The sequence below is a fragment of the Pelodiscus sinensis genome, chromosome 5, assembly GCF_049634645.1.
Source record: "Pelodiscus sinensis isolate JC-2024 chromosome 5, ASM4963464v1, whole genome shotgun sequence".
NCBI lineage: Eukaryota > Metazoa > Chordata > Testudines > Trionychidae > Pelodiscus > Pelodiscus sinensis.
In genome coordinates, this window is record NC_134715.1 from 54,026,738 (window position 1) to 54,042,101 (window position 15,364).

The following is a 15,364-nucleotide window of genomic DNA, read 5'->3' on the forward strand; positions in this document are numbered from 1 at the left end:
GGGCTGAGCTAGGGCTATTATAAAGCAAACAGCTTTTTAAAACCTTGTTTTGAGTATTTATTAGAATGACAGCTTGTTGTTATGGGAACAAATTCCTTTGTTTAACATATTATTTAACAAAATAGTTTCAGGACTAATACTTTTTTAAAGATAAATCAATAACATTTTGTATTTACAACCAATGAAGGAAGTGGTGATCATCCCATTCCAGGCATCTATATTTTGAACTAGGATTGTGACAAGTATAGCCAACACTTAAAATAGGTAGTAGGCATGGTAGATCATTTCCAAGCTATATACAAATATGGGATAATTACATACTCACTCGGTTTACAGTCAAACATTCTGAATTGAAATTTGTCCTAAATTATATAAATGTTCTATCAATTATTGGTTTTGTCATTTCTTATTTCCCTCCAAACACAAAGGTGTGTGACACACCTTCCATACTAGAAAGAAGATATGCTCACTGCCCCAGGAGCTTAGAATCTAAATTACACACAATATAACCAGGGTGCAACACAGCAATAAGCAAGGAATGGAGGAAAGAATAAGCTAAGATAATAAATTCTGTAGACGAGAAAATTGCATGTACCAGGATAGCTAATCATGAGATCTAGCAAACCAAATAAAATTATTAAAAAGATTATTCATTAGAAGTAAAATCAATATCAATTTTTTTCATTCCACAAATGGCAATCTCCTGAGGGTATTTTGAAATTGCAATGAAGGCATGACAAATAATTATTTGCTACACTTATAAAATTCAGCTGATGAAAATCCATTAACCTTATGGCCATGGTTCAGTTGTGTTTTATACTTGAGGCTTTTTACTGGAGAAATGCTATATTACAGGGTAAATTAAAGCCATTAATCTTTAACTCTTCCACTACCTGCAAATTTCAGTGATTTCTGTGATCTCTTGATTAAATAAAGAGTGGTCTTTGAGGTTTTGCCAATATGTATGCTATTTTCCTAAATCACATGCTTTTCAGAAGACAAGTAGTTGAGATATATATACACATATCAATTGTGTGTGTATATATATACATATATATATATGTATATGACAAAGGTCACCCTGTCAAAATTTCAGTTTAATGGCAAGCCCCACAGGAGTTAACAAACTAAAGGATGCATTTACTCTCAAGCACTCCAACTGTAACAGGGAAGGCATGAATCAATTTTACTGTTCAGTTTCTCTCACAGTGAAAGTTATCCAGGATTCTAATAAGTATAAGCTCCAACAGCTCTGGCATCTAATCTCACAACATAAGATTCAGATATACAAACAAAAATCCCCATAGCACTCAATTCAAGCAATGTTCTAAAAGCTTTATTTCTGACTTGTGCTTCCTTGAAAAAATCTCAAAAGTTTGGGAAAACCCTTTACCCTCTTAGATTCTTGAAAAGTAGGGTGTCTTAAAAAATCAGAGTTGTCACCATGACAGCACTGGCTTACAGTAGCAAGAAGCTGTTGGACACTTCCACATTTAAAGCCAGATTGGACAGGAAAATAAATTGATTAATTTGGGTAAATTAGTGTACAGTCTGTGGGATACAATAACTTTACTTCTCTGAACTGGCTGCTCATTTAAATTATTAATTAAAACACCTAAATAATACCAGGTAGATGTGCTGGGATATGCTGTTAGCCTAAGCTCCACTGAGCCATGTTTAAAACAAGTGTTGCTTATACCCTGAGTTTCCTGACCCTGTTAGTTGCAGAATGTTGTTCTGAATGTAACAACTGTAAAATGTTACTTTTATCAATTACATCTTTCAGTCAAAGCCCACAAATGACATGTGGAAACACAAATCAGAATTTTATTGTACATAATCACTGCATTTCTGACTCAGTATTCCTCCATCTTTCCCCAGCAACAAATAGTGACGCTGTCAGTCTGCATAGCCTGTGGGCAGGTCCTACTCATTTTAAATGCTCCTACTTTAATCACACAGTTGCCACTTGCCTTCTAGTATGATAAAGAGCAGAAGCCTGGGAAGAACGTTGTGGATTATTTAAACCTAAAATCCTAATGGGAATGGTAGGGGAAAAAAAACACTGTGCACTACTGGTCTATAGAGAGCAGAACATTCACTGCCTCAAGCAATGTTCTCTAAGCCATGGGTACTGACTGAAACACTACAGAAATTGTTTTACCCAGCAAGGGATTTCTAGATATTTTACAGATTTACTAGCCTAGTTGACAATATAATCACAACTGAAAGTGACATATTATCAACACTATTATTGTAAAAAAGAAAAGCAAAAGAAAACACTCTGATGTATACTTGCTTTAAATGAAGTCTGTAATAGAGGCCAGGGTGGGAAACTCACATACATGTGTGCAAGGAGAGCAAAAGGTGTAACTTGAAATAATTGAAAAAAATTAAGCAAGAAACTATATCAAGTCGGTAAAAAGGCCTGGGAGAAGGGCATGCAAATTCTCATGATGTAACATCTACCGCCAACAAATCTGCATTTATTAATAAATGTGTGTAATTCAGCATTTTGTGACTAATAATCCACTGCAGAACAACACTGGCTATGGAAAACACAAAAGAGCATTAGCTATTTTAAATTGCCAAACTACAACCTATATCGCCAACATTTCAAGAAAATGAAGTGAGTGGATTAACAGAATTTAATTTACATCACAGTTTGATGTCAACTTTTAAAAGAAGGAGAAAGACATAATTCAAGCCCGTCAGTGTATGTATTGGGAGCGCTAGTGTTAACATTAAAATATTTTGTAGCAGCTGCATGCAATATCATAAAATGCTAGTTCCTCTCATAGAAAGAGTTAAGGCTAGGAACATTCTTTTAAAATGTATTTTACTTCTCTGTTTGGAAGCTAGTTTCCTTGATTTTGCCCTCTTTTGCAACACACCTCCTAAAATTATGCATCTGTGGAAGCCAAGTAAGGACAAGAAGTGCAAATTTAAAACTGTTCATAGTTGGATGAAACACATAGAGGGGGGAGGAGGGAGCGGAGAAGTTCCGGATACGTGTTCCTGGAATTTGTGGGTCCTCATGCAGTTGAGGCAGGACTAAGAGCTAGCCTCCCCTTCAGACTACCTCTTGAAGTGGCCACCTGGCACTCCAGAGGTGCTTTACAGGGCCTGTAGCTCCAGCTGCCACCACAGAAACACTCCAGGCTCTTTACAATTGCTGGCTCGTGAGGCAGTGCCCCCTCTACTCACCCACCCCCATCAGTGGGCCTAAAATGGGTAAAGATTTATTTTTAAGGCTGTAGGACAGATGTGTTAGGATAAGGCAGCCTCAGCAAAGATATCAGAAATATTGCACAAGTTGTGTGATTACACCATGTAAGGAAAAGAGAAAGTGAACAGCTAAAAATAATGTTGTTTGCATGCATTAATAATTATTGGTGCAGACTTCCCCTCTAGCTGGGGGTGGGGGGGGGGGAAGGGTTTGGTGGCGGGAGGGATTCTAGATCTCTAGGCCCTGCCTCTTTCCACTCCACTCACATTTCAGCTGTTCACAGTGCTCCAGAACTGCTGGGAGACCAGGGAAGGAGTTGGTCAGGGAGATGACAAGTGGGTGAGAGGCATGGGGTAGGGAGGCAGAGGTGCCCTGAATCCACTAATTTTTCCCCATGGGTGCTCTAGCCCTAGAGGACCCACAAATTGGTGCCCATGTTAACACAACTTCCGAATCATTATTTTATTACCTATAGATTTTGGTAATGTACTCTTCACCATTTATGTTATTTCTTTTTCCGTTGCATTTGGTTTGGAAAATGAAACTAGATTGGTCAGTTTTATCTTAATCAATTTCACTTCTTAAAGTGCTGCCAACTGCTCTACAAACAAGAAAGAAGGCTGGGCTCTTCCTTTGAATAGTTTATGATCTAATTTAAGTAAACAGTGTAGGATGGGTTGCATGACTGAGCAGTATAAATTAACACCTGATTTATTAGCACACCAAGATTTGTTCTTTGGTGGGGGGTTTTTTTTTTGTTTGTTTTTGCTTTTGTTTTAAATGTCAGCTGTTTTGTTTATAGCTTTTTTGGTGGCTATTGCAAAATTTTGGGCCTTTGGAAGAAGAGTGTTTTAGGGAAGGAGCTGACAACCACTTTCTGGTTTACCTGTATATAGCATAATGCTGTTGTGTTTAGATTTTAGAACTGCAGGAGAATAATTATATTGACATTAAAATAAGCCCATAAAATTATTTTATTAAGCATTTCTTCACTCCCATTTTTCCCTTTAAATAAAAAAACACTATATTTTCAGTCTGTCTAAAGCAGCAGTGCTCTTCTTCATTCTTTAACTCTCTATTTAATTTGTTCTCTTTTTTAAAGTAAATTGAGGCCAACTTTACACTGGCAAGCTACTGCACATAAATCAGATCCCAGTGTTGTAACTCCCAGGATGTACACACCACGAGCAAGGCATTTAGTGCTTATTAACTTTGCAGTTGCTGCATTTTAGGTAAACCACAATGAAAAGTGAAGTGCTTGTCCACTGTGCATGGCACTGGGAGGGCAGTGTGGACACTTGAATTGGTTGATGCATTCTTACTGGCTTCCGGGAATGGCCCATAATCCCTCAAGTCCCCTCTGCTCTTTGTTTAACTTGTCTCTCTACCCTGCAAGCATGCACATATCTTCTTTCATATATGCTCATGCTGCTGAACGTACGTGTGTGTGTGAGAGAGAGAGAGAGATGGAGATTTGGGCAGGGGGAGGTGGAGGAGATGTCAGGGTTTCCTCTTCCCCGGCCTCAGGAGGGCTTTTTTCCCTACCACTATCTGAACTTATAAAACAGAACACTGACATCCCCTGAAACACACCATCTCCCTCCTGTTCCCTCTCCCACTCCCTGTGACACTCTTCCCTCTTTCCCCAACTTCTGTTGAAAACAGCTGTCAATGTAGCAAGATGACAATGGAGCAATGAGATTAGGAAACCAACATTGTGTGATGCTGACTCCTCTATGCGACATTGCAAACCCTTCCAAAAGCACTTTGAGGCCAGTTGTACAGTGGGAGAGCTGCCACAAAGCACTGTTCCTTGTGCTGTGGCAAGAGCTGTTAATATGGACACGCTTCAGCATCACAAGGAGCACAGTGTGGACACACTGCAGTGGTTTCCCTGCAGAACTCTGTGAGCAGAGCTGTAACTACCAGTGCTTTACATATGCCAGTGTAGACATGGCCCAAGAATATTCTCCTTTTGCTGTTTCGGCTTAGCTCTACCACAGCTGCCAAATGTTGCTTTGTTCCACATCGCATTTTATGAAAATTTTTCAATACACTATTTTGCATATATAGCAAAAAGCCTTCCTGAAACTCAACCAATGCATAACATCTCTATTTAGATGCAGGTATACAGACAGGGCTAATGACACACTGCTGTAGTGGCAGGTCATCTTCATGTTTTAGAGGAGTGGTGGGCAATAAGCAGCCTGCAGGCCAGATGCAGTTCACTAGGGCCACTGGACACTTTATTTACCTGCATATCCATAGATACAGCTGCTTACAGTTCCCATTGGCCACAGATCTCTGTTCCCAGACAATGGGAACTGTGCAAAGTGGCCCAGACTGGAATACCACTTCCCTCTGCTCCTATTGGCCTGGAATGACAATCTGTGGTCAATGGGAGCTGTGAGTGGCGGTAACTGTGGATGCACAGGTAAATAGAGCATCTGGTGTGCACTGGGGCTAACACTGGTAAACCATGTCCAGTTTGCAGGCTGCTTATTGCCCATCCCTGCGTCAGAGCTGACAAAAATACAACACCCTGAATTCTCCCCTGTGCACCCACCAGGTAGTATTTGTATGTCCTTTTATTCAGGAGAAAAAAACCCCACAATATATTGCTGGCTACCTAGGCAGAGCCACTGTGAAGTCAAACATGACTCCATGAACAGTGTCCAATCCCTCAACTACCTATTTCTTTGAGACCTTCTAAATTGAGTGGTAATTAGTGAAACTGTATAGATTTCATTCATAATTTGCAAAGAAACCTTGAGCATTCATAATTTGGAAAGAAACCCTGAGCAATTCCAAAATTGCAGAATTCTCCTAAGTGTATTTTAAATATTGGCTCATGCAACCTTGGGATATATTTCAGCATACTTACCCTTATTTTGTCATCTGTTTCCATAGTGGCCTGTAGTTTCCCATTCACGCTGAATACACAAAAACGGCCATTGTCATAGTATATAACACAGTGGCCCTCTCTTGAAGCTTGGATAAGTTTTGGTCGCAAGCAGTTTTCAGGACCTTCTAATGTCCTCAATAAGTCTCCATTCATAGAATGTATGAGACATGGTCCTTCTGATTAAACAAAATGAAGAGCCCTGATTATTTTCATATCAAATGCATTCAAAGACATTAAGCAGACAATGAACAATAGTTTTTATAAGATCAAACCGTTTTATTAATGCAATATGTAAGTTACAACCTTGTAATACTAGAGAACACCAATGTGAAGAACATATCTCTAAATGAGTAGAGTTGCATTAGGGTAACTAAATGTAATGTAATGTAATTGCCTACCACTCATGTCACTATAACCTAACTGCTGGTGTGGACAGTGATTATGTTAGTGGGAGAGCTTCTGAAGGCTACATTTTCACAGTAAGATGAATGTATTTGCAATCTTACAATTGCAGCAACAAACTAAGATGCATAAATTATTGATGTGCATTCACAAATCAGCTGTGCACCCATATATAACTAGCTATATTCTTCATTGGTAACACAATCTTTATTAGTATGCAATCATGTGTTCACATGTATAACTTAGAAGTGTACCAAGTGTGTGCAGTTTTGAGTGCCAAACTCTGAAAATGCAGCCTATAATAGGAACTTTTGAAACACTGAAGAAGGAAGGTCTCTGTTCCAAGGAGCTTGCAAGGAGGATTGATAAATTGAGGTTAAGGAAGAGGGACAAAAATAGGCAATTTATGTACAAGTGAAAATAACTCACTGTAAGCAGCATAGCAGAAATGAGTCATTAAGCAAGATTTAAAGCAGGGACCCTGTAGATGAGCTCAGAGAAGCTGAAAATAATCACTGCAAATTTTATTTGATAATGCAAATATATCTTTAAACAAAAAAAGTCATTGCTGTTCCCACTGGGGAGTTTTCCATAACAAAAACAAAGCATATTAGTACACTGCATTCTTGACAGTCTCAGCAGAGAGGCCAGGAATTCATGGAAGATAGCTCATTCTATATAGCCTAAATACTAAAAGTAGTTAGTTTGAGTAAATAAGCAAAAACAAAATAATTAGAAGACCAGCTTGAGGAAGCTGTCTGTGCTGCACTCCTATAGATACACATGAATGGCCCTCAATTTTAATGTGTTATGGTCAAGAGATGTTTTTCAAATTGACTTCAAGGGAAAACCTGTGCCAATTAAAACAAGTTTTTTTTTAAATCTCCATCATACATAACGAAAATGACCTCCATTATTCTAGACTTACATTAAACTTTACATTAGGATAATAACTTTCTGACCAAAATATAGTTTTAAAAAGATAAAACAGAAAACACTACCTTTAGCACCACTTATTACCAGTCCAAGTTCAGCACAAACTGTAGCACAAATGATCTCATAGTCATGTCCTGTCAAGACAGCTCGGGGAGTGGCAAAATCACCTTTAAGGAAACAAAAAAGGAATTCTCAGTAGAGAGTCATCTCTAAAAGCAATGTTTACAGTTAATTCACATTTATTTTCCTTGCCCTTGGAGCTTGCACTTTGGAGAACAGATACTCATGGCATGAACTATACTTTTTGTGCAATTCTTGAGAATACTTTTTCCATAGCACTGAGTAACAGCACTGCCTTTCAGAAATTAAGGCTGGCCATTTACAATTGAAGACATACACAACAAAACTCTATATAACTAATTTTAACATAAAGGAGTCTACTGTCTCTCAGTGGAGGAAGATCACCAGGTCAATAAATATTCTAAAAATAAATGTACGTGTCACTATGGTAAGTAACAAGGAGAAACATTTATGATGTCCAAGATGAAGGACACAGTCTATTGACTGATTTCACGTTAATCTGTTTCCAGTATTGAAACTACAATTATGAGGTTTAACTGAGTTCCTCATAACCAGTTGGTTGGTACAAAGTGCAATTTCCCCTCCAGGATCTATCTTTAGAGATCACGTCAAACACTGAAGGATTCTGTCAATAGAAGAAAATTGTAAGCAGCTACATTGTTACAAACTGTTGAAATGATCAGACTTAAACCTTTTGTTGCGACAAATATGGGTACTGTATTAACTTTATTCTCAAAGATCAGACACAAACTTGTGGTATCAAACTTCTTTATAAACATTTCATATCTATTTTCATGGATTATCACTGGTTCACCCTCCAAGAACGCCAGCAGTTCATGAAAAGCACAATGTTATTTTTACAATTATTGTAAGTATTTCAACTGGAAGCCTTTCATGAATAGCTAAAATCATTCAAGTTTTCGATTAATCACCTAATGGAGTAGTCAATAAGAGGTGGGGGCAGGGAGCTCGCTATCCCAGATGCGCCTCTGCCCTTTAAATGTAGTAAGAGGGAACCGGCTTGAGTCCCCGCTAACTCCGGGTTCCTGCTGTGCCACCTCTGCCTTTGAAATGTAGCAAGAGTCCCACAGTCCCCACGCGCGCCATTTCCCACTGCGCCTCTGCCTCCTTCCCGCCAGGGAGGTGGTACTGGGGGAGGGGAGAACCAGCATTTCATCAGGCTCCCCCCAGCACCAGCTCCTGCTTTCCCCCTTGCTGCCTCTGATACAGAGGCAGCGGTGAGGGGCAGTGACTAGTTAAGTAGCGACTTGACTATTTGATGATCCTATGCTTATCGACAACCCAATAAGCCTACGTTTATCAGGTAATCGACTAGTCACTTACATCCCTAGTTTTAAGTAATACATTTTATGAGGTTATCACACATCACTTAATAAATGAGAATTACAAATAAGCTTTTTGTAGCAGAAAATACTATTTTAAATTAAATTACAATTTTTTTTCAGAATGCCAAGGATCTAGAGAAAGATGGTGGTAAAAATTAAATGTTATTTTGATTTTGAAAATAGTATATGCAAAGAGATAAAAGAAGTAATAGGGTAACTAAATGTGTCAAGTGATTTCCGTGGGGATAAAGCAGGTCATTTTTTGTTTAGATTGCATGCTTCAAGAAAGTTTTGAGGTTGACTTTTAAAAAAAACATTAATTAAGACCATCTGTATACATAATTTCTAATAAAACACACCAACTGTTAGTTAAAATAGAACCTGCAAACAAATATTATTTTCACTGGCAGAATGAGTTTTCTCTAAACAGCATGGATGCAGGACTGGACATGTGAAAATAAAGTTAAAATACTTTACTTTCACCAGTTTGTGTTTTAATTCCACTATTTACAACAATTCCCAGAATATCCATGTAGCTGTCATGTTCAAATGTTTTTTTTTAAAAGGTCATAATCTATGATCCCCTATCAAACTGTGATTATGACCTTTCAAAATGATTTATTGTACAATTACTGCTATAATACATAATTTATATATATTATGGAAGACAGTTCAGAAAAAAATTAAAAGCACGAGGATAGACATGATCATTAGATATTTCTAAGGTGACAGATATCACAAATTCATTAGCCTTTTTCAGAAACATTGCTTTATTCAACTTTCCTCACCTAAATATAAACCAGACTCTTTTAAAAGTTAATGAAAGAACAGACACAATCTATGAATTTGCATAAACAGATTGAAAAAAGTTCTATAAACTTTAATTGTTACTATGGACTCTACTTCCACAGCCTCATTACACAGAATCAAATTCTACTTTTTTGATCTGTTCTATTGTTTTCCAAACCATGAAATGTGAGACAGTTTTACACAGTTCCTGGTTCTGGGTATTCTTTAATTGTGAAGCACACATTAGCAACATAAATAGTCAATAACAACAATAACAACTATAGTATTAATAAACATTATCTTCTGAATTTGTATTTAACCCAAATCTACAAATTAGTGAAACTAATGTACTTATTAAATATGTTAATAAAACAATAGTTTTAACACTGAAATCACAAGAGTTTGGAATGAGCAGCATGAACCCCAGTTTAATGGGTTTAAGTTGTTTGCGTTTAAAAGGACATTTAAGGAACTAGTCTAAATGCACATTTTAGAGGATGGAAGCAAAAAACCAACTGTCACCTTAAATGCTTATTGTAGTAGTATAATTGTTGTCTCTGCATATTACACTTTGTTCACTTTCAAAATATATAACCCAACGGTATCTGGGAGCTAGGCTTCTCCTACAACATAACATGGATTGATGACACACACAGATCAAAATCCACAGTAAAAATACCTATGTTATAGTTATATAATATTACATGACTATATATATAAAATGAAAAATAATATTATATAAACTAGAATTCAGATCCTGGTTTACTTAGATTATAAGAAATATCTCACAAATCCATTCATCCAACTGTTTACCAAATATTAAATAATTTCACATCAATTAAAAAAGAGAAGCCAGAAAATTAACTTTACAATGAAACCTCAAGTTACGCTATTTCTTTCCCTACTGAAAAACAAGAATCCTGTGGAAAGTCTGGCTGGCTTCTTTGATAAAAATGTTAAATATTTAGGGGTTTCTAAGACACTGATATCCCAAATAATGGGGTCACTTAAAGCTGATTGTAGTGCAGAACAGATTTTTTAAAAAAGCTTTTAAACTGTTACTGCTTCAGAAGATTGTCACGGTTTTCAATTATACACAGAAAATTTTATTTTGTCACTGGTTTAAGGGGCACCCCTTCAAACTTTTCTAAATTGTTTTAGGGGAACCAGCTTCCAGATCTCTTTGAAGTCACTTCCACAGCTTTTCAAAGAAAAAAAATGTCTTTGTCCCTTAAGCAGGTTTACGACCACTGAGGCAAACCCTAACTAAGGGGTGAAAAGAAAACTCAGGCATCTTTATGGAGATCCTTAAGGAAGATGAACAAGTCAAATGAGATTAAAGATAGGCCAAATCCTCGCACTAATAAGCAAGGCACAACAGTTTACAGATGTGCTTTTCTCAGTATCATCTATAATATCATCCCTGACCAATACCACCATTGGAGCACTACTTAAATTTGAAAGGTGAAGAAATCTTAATGGCACATTCACATTGTAACAAATGTAGCCACAATTTATTAAAATCATTATAAAAACATGTTCCACATATAGGCAGGATATTTTGCCTTTTTTAGTAACTATTAAATTATGTCAAAGAACTCTCTTTTCCCTACAGAAAATTACATAAAATATCACTCTTGCTTAAGTGACCAAATTGCATTTAAAAAAAATACTCAAACTTTAAAAAATAAAAGTACACCACATGTGTGTGCAATAGTTCACTGAAAAAGATCTAGATGCTTGGAAACTACAATACATTTAAAAAAGAACAGTAGGATTATATCAAAGTCAAAGCTTTCTTCTAGTTTTACAACATCCAGAAGAAGTTACTCTCTTACAGCTAACGAATAACTGCTTAGTGTTTCTGAGATTTCCTCCTCCTAGTTTTCCAGCTTGAGTGTTGTTAAACAAAACAGAATCACGACATCTTAAATCCAGAAGTGAATTCCTTGTATAACTGCTAAAATGTCACAATGACTGACTGAAAAAATTGAAGCACACTGAACATTCCCATCTAATCTGTACTGAATCTAGAAACAAAAATATATTCCACATTAACATAGTTTTTCCTAAACTTAGCATTTGGTGATACAATATTATGCAACATATTCAAATGTAAATATTTTGACAATAGCTCCTTTTATACTTTAAACTGAGAAGGGAGTTAATTATGATAAGTTACTGACAGAGGAACAGTAATTCTCAAATTATGATTCCATGATTGTAGAGGCTGTAGGGCAGGTTTTAAAGTGCAAATTAATTATGCAATTTTATGTCTTAATATAAAATTCTAATTAAATGAAGTATCAGTTAACCCAGCTATCTTTTTACTTACTGCTTGCTAAAACAACGGAGTACTTTTCCACAAGGCTAGGCAAAATCAAAATAAATTATAGATGCAAGTTAATAGTTTTATTAAATTTTTCTATGCATTTCCAAATGTATACATTACTGTGTCTAATAAAACTGACAAATAATAAAATCTTTAAAATAAAGATTACATAATTATAAAATCTCAAAACTATGACTACTAGTCATATTCTTTCCAATTTAAATAAGCAAAATAAGAAAACAATCTCAAGTATTCCAAGACTTTCATGTTAGTTTTACAACATATTTCAGAGTTTATTCCCCTCAAACTCATTATTGTAAAATATCTACATAAATACTACATTCATGGAACTACCAAAATAATAAAAAAGTCACTGCTACACAAATTAGACTAGCTCTTTAATGTACACCAATTTTTACTGAATTATGAACTATACATACGTTTTGAAACTATCACTCCAATTTTAGTCTGAAGGCTGATTTTAAGATGCACAGTTTATACTATCCTTCAGTTACTTGATATATTAGAACTCTGCCTTTACGTAACTCTTGACTTTAGAGTCAGGATTTTTTCCACCCAAGTCCAATTTTTTTTCCCTTCCATTTTTGCATGCCATCTGTTCAACTTCTTTATAACCTGACAAAATGCACAATCTTAGATCTAAAGGCTAGTTTTGTTTCTGTATGTGTTACTTAAAGTCTATAATTTACCTAAAAGAAACAATGTCTTTGAACAAACTCACATTCAAAACTTGAAACAAAATCCAGTAATGGAAATGTGAACGATGCTTGTAACATTTCCAACTATGGCTACATTTCCAACTAGAGCTAAACACACATTTAATTTTATCATGTAGCTCTAGATTACTAATAAGCATATCGCTCCTAACAATACAGAGAAGGCTTATTTCATTCCATCCCTCTTAGTTACCCGACACACACATTTGACTGACATGTTGTACAGAGAAAGCAGATGCTATTAGAATGTGACGTTTTTTGTTAATTAGTGGTTAATTAGAAATGGAAATTTGAATGCTTTACTTCTGATTAGAGAGACAATCTTTCTTCAAGATTGGCTTCCTTGTATCTCTAAAACAGCACAATATAAAAAACTCTCAGCCTGTGTTAATGGAATAGTACAATTCAAACATTACATGCACAAAGTCATGATGTCCATGTCTCACAATTTCCACCCTATGTGCAACGTGTAGTCTTCTGGAACTTCTTCCCCCCCATTCAGAGTTTGTCAGTTGAAAGTTCTGGGGAGTCTCTTATGACTCCCACTGAATGTGAACTATCAAATCTCTTGCAGGCATCTGGTAGTGTGACTGTTCAGTGCCCCCAATTTAACATATGCTCTGTACCCAGTTAATTAAACTGTTACTGTAAAACCAGCTTTGAAGTTTTAAAACACAGTCTGAACAACTCATGAGCAAATTTTTATATAATAAAACTGGACATAGATTTTCACTGCACCTTATAGATATATATATATTTACCAACCTCCAGCTGAGACAAAGTATAAAGTATCCGACCAAAAAGGAAAATTCTAGGAATATGTCAAAGCAACTATTTTAATTAAAATCACAGCACTCATAAGACAAGGTTCTAAACTATGTCTATTTTAGCAATATTCTTGTTATACCTAAATATCAGTTACATCACAAAATACATACTTTCCAGTTTCTTAGTAAAAAAATATCAGATGAGCAATTTCATACAATAGCTCACTTTAAATCTATCAGTTTCTGCTGTTATCATTTTCTGCTTACTAGAATATATTCTATAAAAAAAGTCTTGTAAAATTTTGTTCCAATTAAGAAAAGATGTTAATAATATAAAATATTTTAAATGTATTGCCCAACAACAGTGTTTCGTAATTAGAGCATATATAGTAGTAGTATGTCCTTATAGGTAATTAATTTTAAAATAACTTATTTTATATATACTTTTAGATACATGTTTTGAGACCTTTCATGTTTTGAGACCTTGCAACGACTAGGAATGCTGTGTCATTTAAAAATTTAAAAGAATAGCCAGTGAATAATCAGGTTTTTAAAAGAGTGTTTTGTTTCTTCTTTTAGAAAAAGCAAAAAGTATTTTTCAACAAATGTAGTCTTCCAGCTAAGTGGGGCTCCTAATGTATATAATTCTGACTATATAAAGTGTGCTTGTGCGGACCATTGTGAATTTATATCCTGCAATTCCTGTGTTGCGGAAATTAATTCCAGAAACACTTTGAAATAGGTTTCCTACCTCAGCCTAAAGTATGGCACTTACCAAACATTAGTTTTACAGCATTAAAGTCTGGTTTTGAAGATACTCAAAGTATCAATTCTAGACCATAAATCATTGCTTCTTCTGTTTTACTCCACTTTCATATCTATGTAGTACAGCTTTAGAATTGAATATTATAGTAATTTTTCTCAGTAATCAAACAATTTAAATAAATGTGATATATTAGTACATCATCCCAACACCATGCATATGGTGCACATTAAGGTTGTATTCATTTACCATACGAATACAATTCCTTTTACCACCATCTATTATTAGTTACAAGTTGTAAATATCGCATTGTTTTGCCTGGAACCTGAAGGTCTGCATTATATCATGGAGCACTAAACATCCTGATCCTTCTGGAGAATTTCACATATACAGTTTAGTGACACCTGAAGCTGGATTCTGCCAACATACCAGCATCTAAACCCTTTTCTCTATTTTTATTTCCATTCAGGAAAAAGCTAATCACTGTATTTTTGTAAAGTGTCTAGAACATCATTAGTATCAAAATATGCCAACCACCAATTTGGTTCAAGAAGAAAACATAAAATTCTTTCTTCACCAGTCAACTGGAAATAATTATATTACAGATGCAGTATTTAATAAGGAAGGGTATCTTTTTAGTTGAAATAAAAATATTTTAGTCAGCAATATTTACAAAAGAACCTGCTGCATTTGAGAATGATGTACAAAACTGCTACTCTTAGTACTGAAAGTTCATCAGAGACTGTGTAGAGAGAATGATACTTTATTGGCACTACATAAACAGCAAAATATATTTCTTATTTATATAACAGTATGGGTTTGAGTGCAGTTACAAGACATATAATATCACAAGTGTCATACATCTATTATGCCTTATCTTTTTCACAGTTATTTGGAACAGAGGCTGTAATTTACTGTGTGTTTACATAGGGCCTAGAACAACAAGAATCCAAACTAATTAAGGCCTCCATGCACAACATTTTTAAACTACCACAGATACCCTTACACCTGTACTGCAATATAATCTAGTGGGGCTTGTTCTGGAGATCATATGCATGAAGGCTATGCCTCTGCAAA

At 35.7% G+C, this 15,364-nt stretch overlaps 1 protein-coding gene across 8 annotated transcripts in view; it reads right to left on the reverse strand.

The window, feature by feature from the left end:
• The window catches only part of LRBA (LPS responsive beige-like anchor protein), a 559,238-nt gene that overhangs the window by 13,011 nt on the left and 530,863 nt on the right, over positions 1-15,364 (reverse strand). For all 8 annotated transcript variants that reach the window (XM_075930022.1, XM_075930023.1, XM_075930019.1 and 5 more), the window contains 2 exons: positions 7,538-7,639; positions 6,114-6,310 (listed from right to left, as the gene is read on the reverse strand). In XM_075930022.1, coding sequence (XP_075786137.1) covers positions 6,114-6,310; positions 7,538-7,639 — 299 coding nt within the window. The remainder of the gene's footprint in view (positions 1-6,113; positions 6,311-7,537; positions 7,640-15,364) is intronic.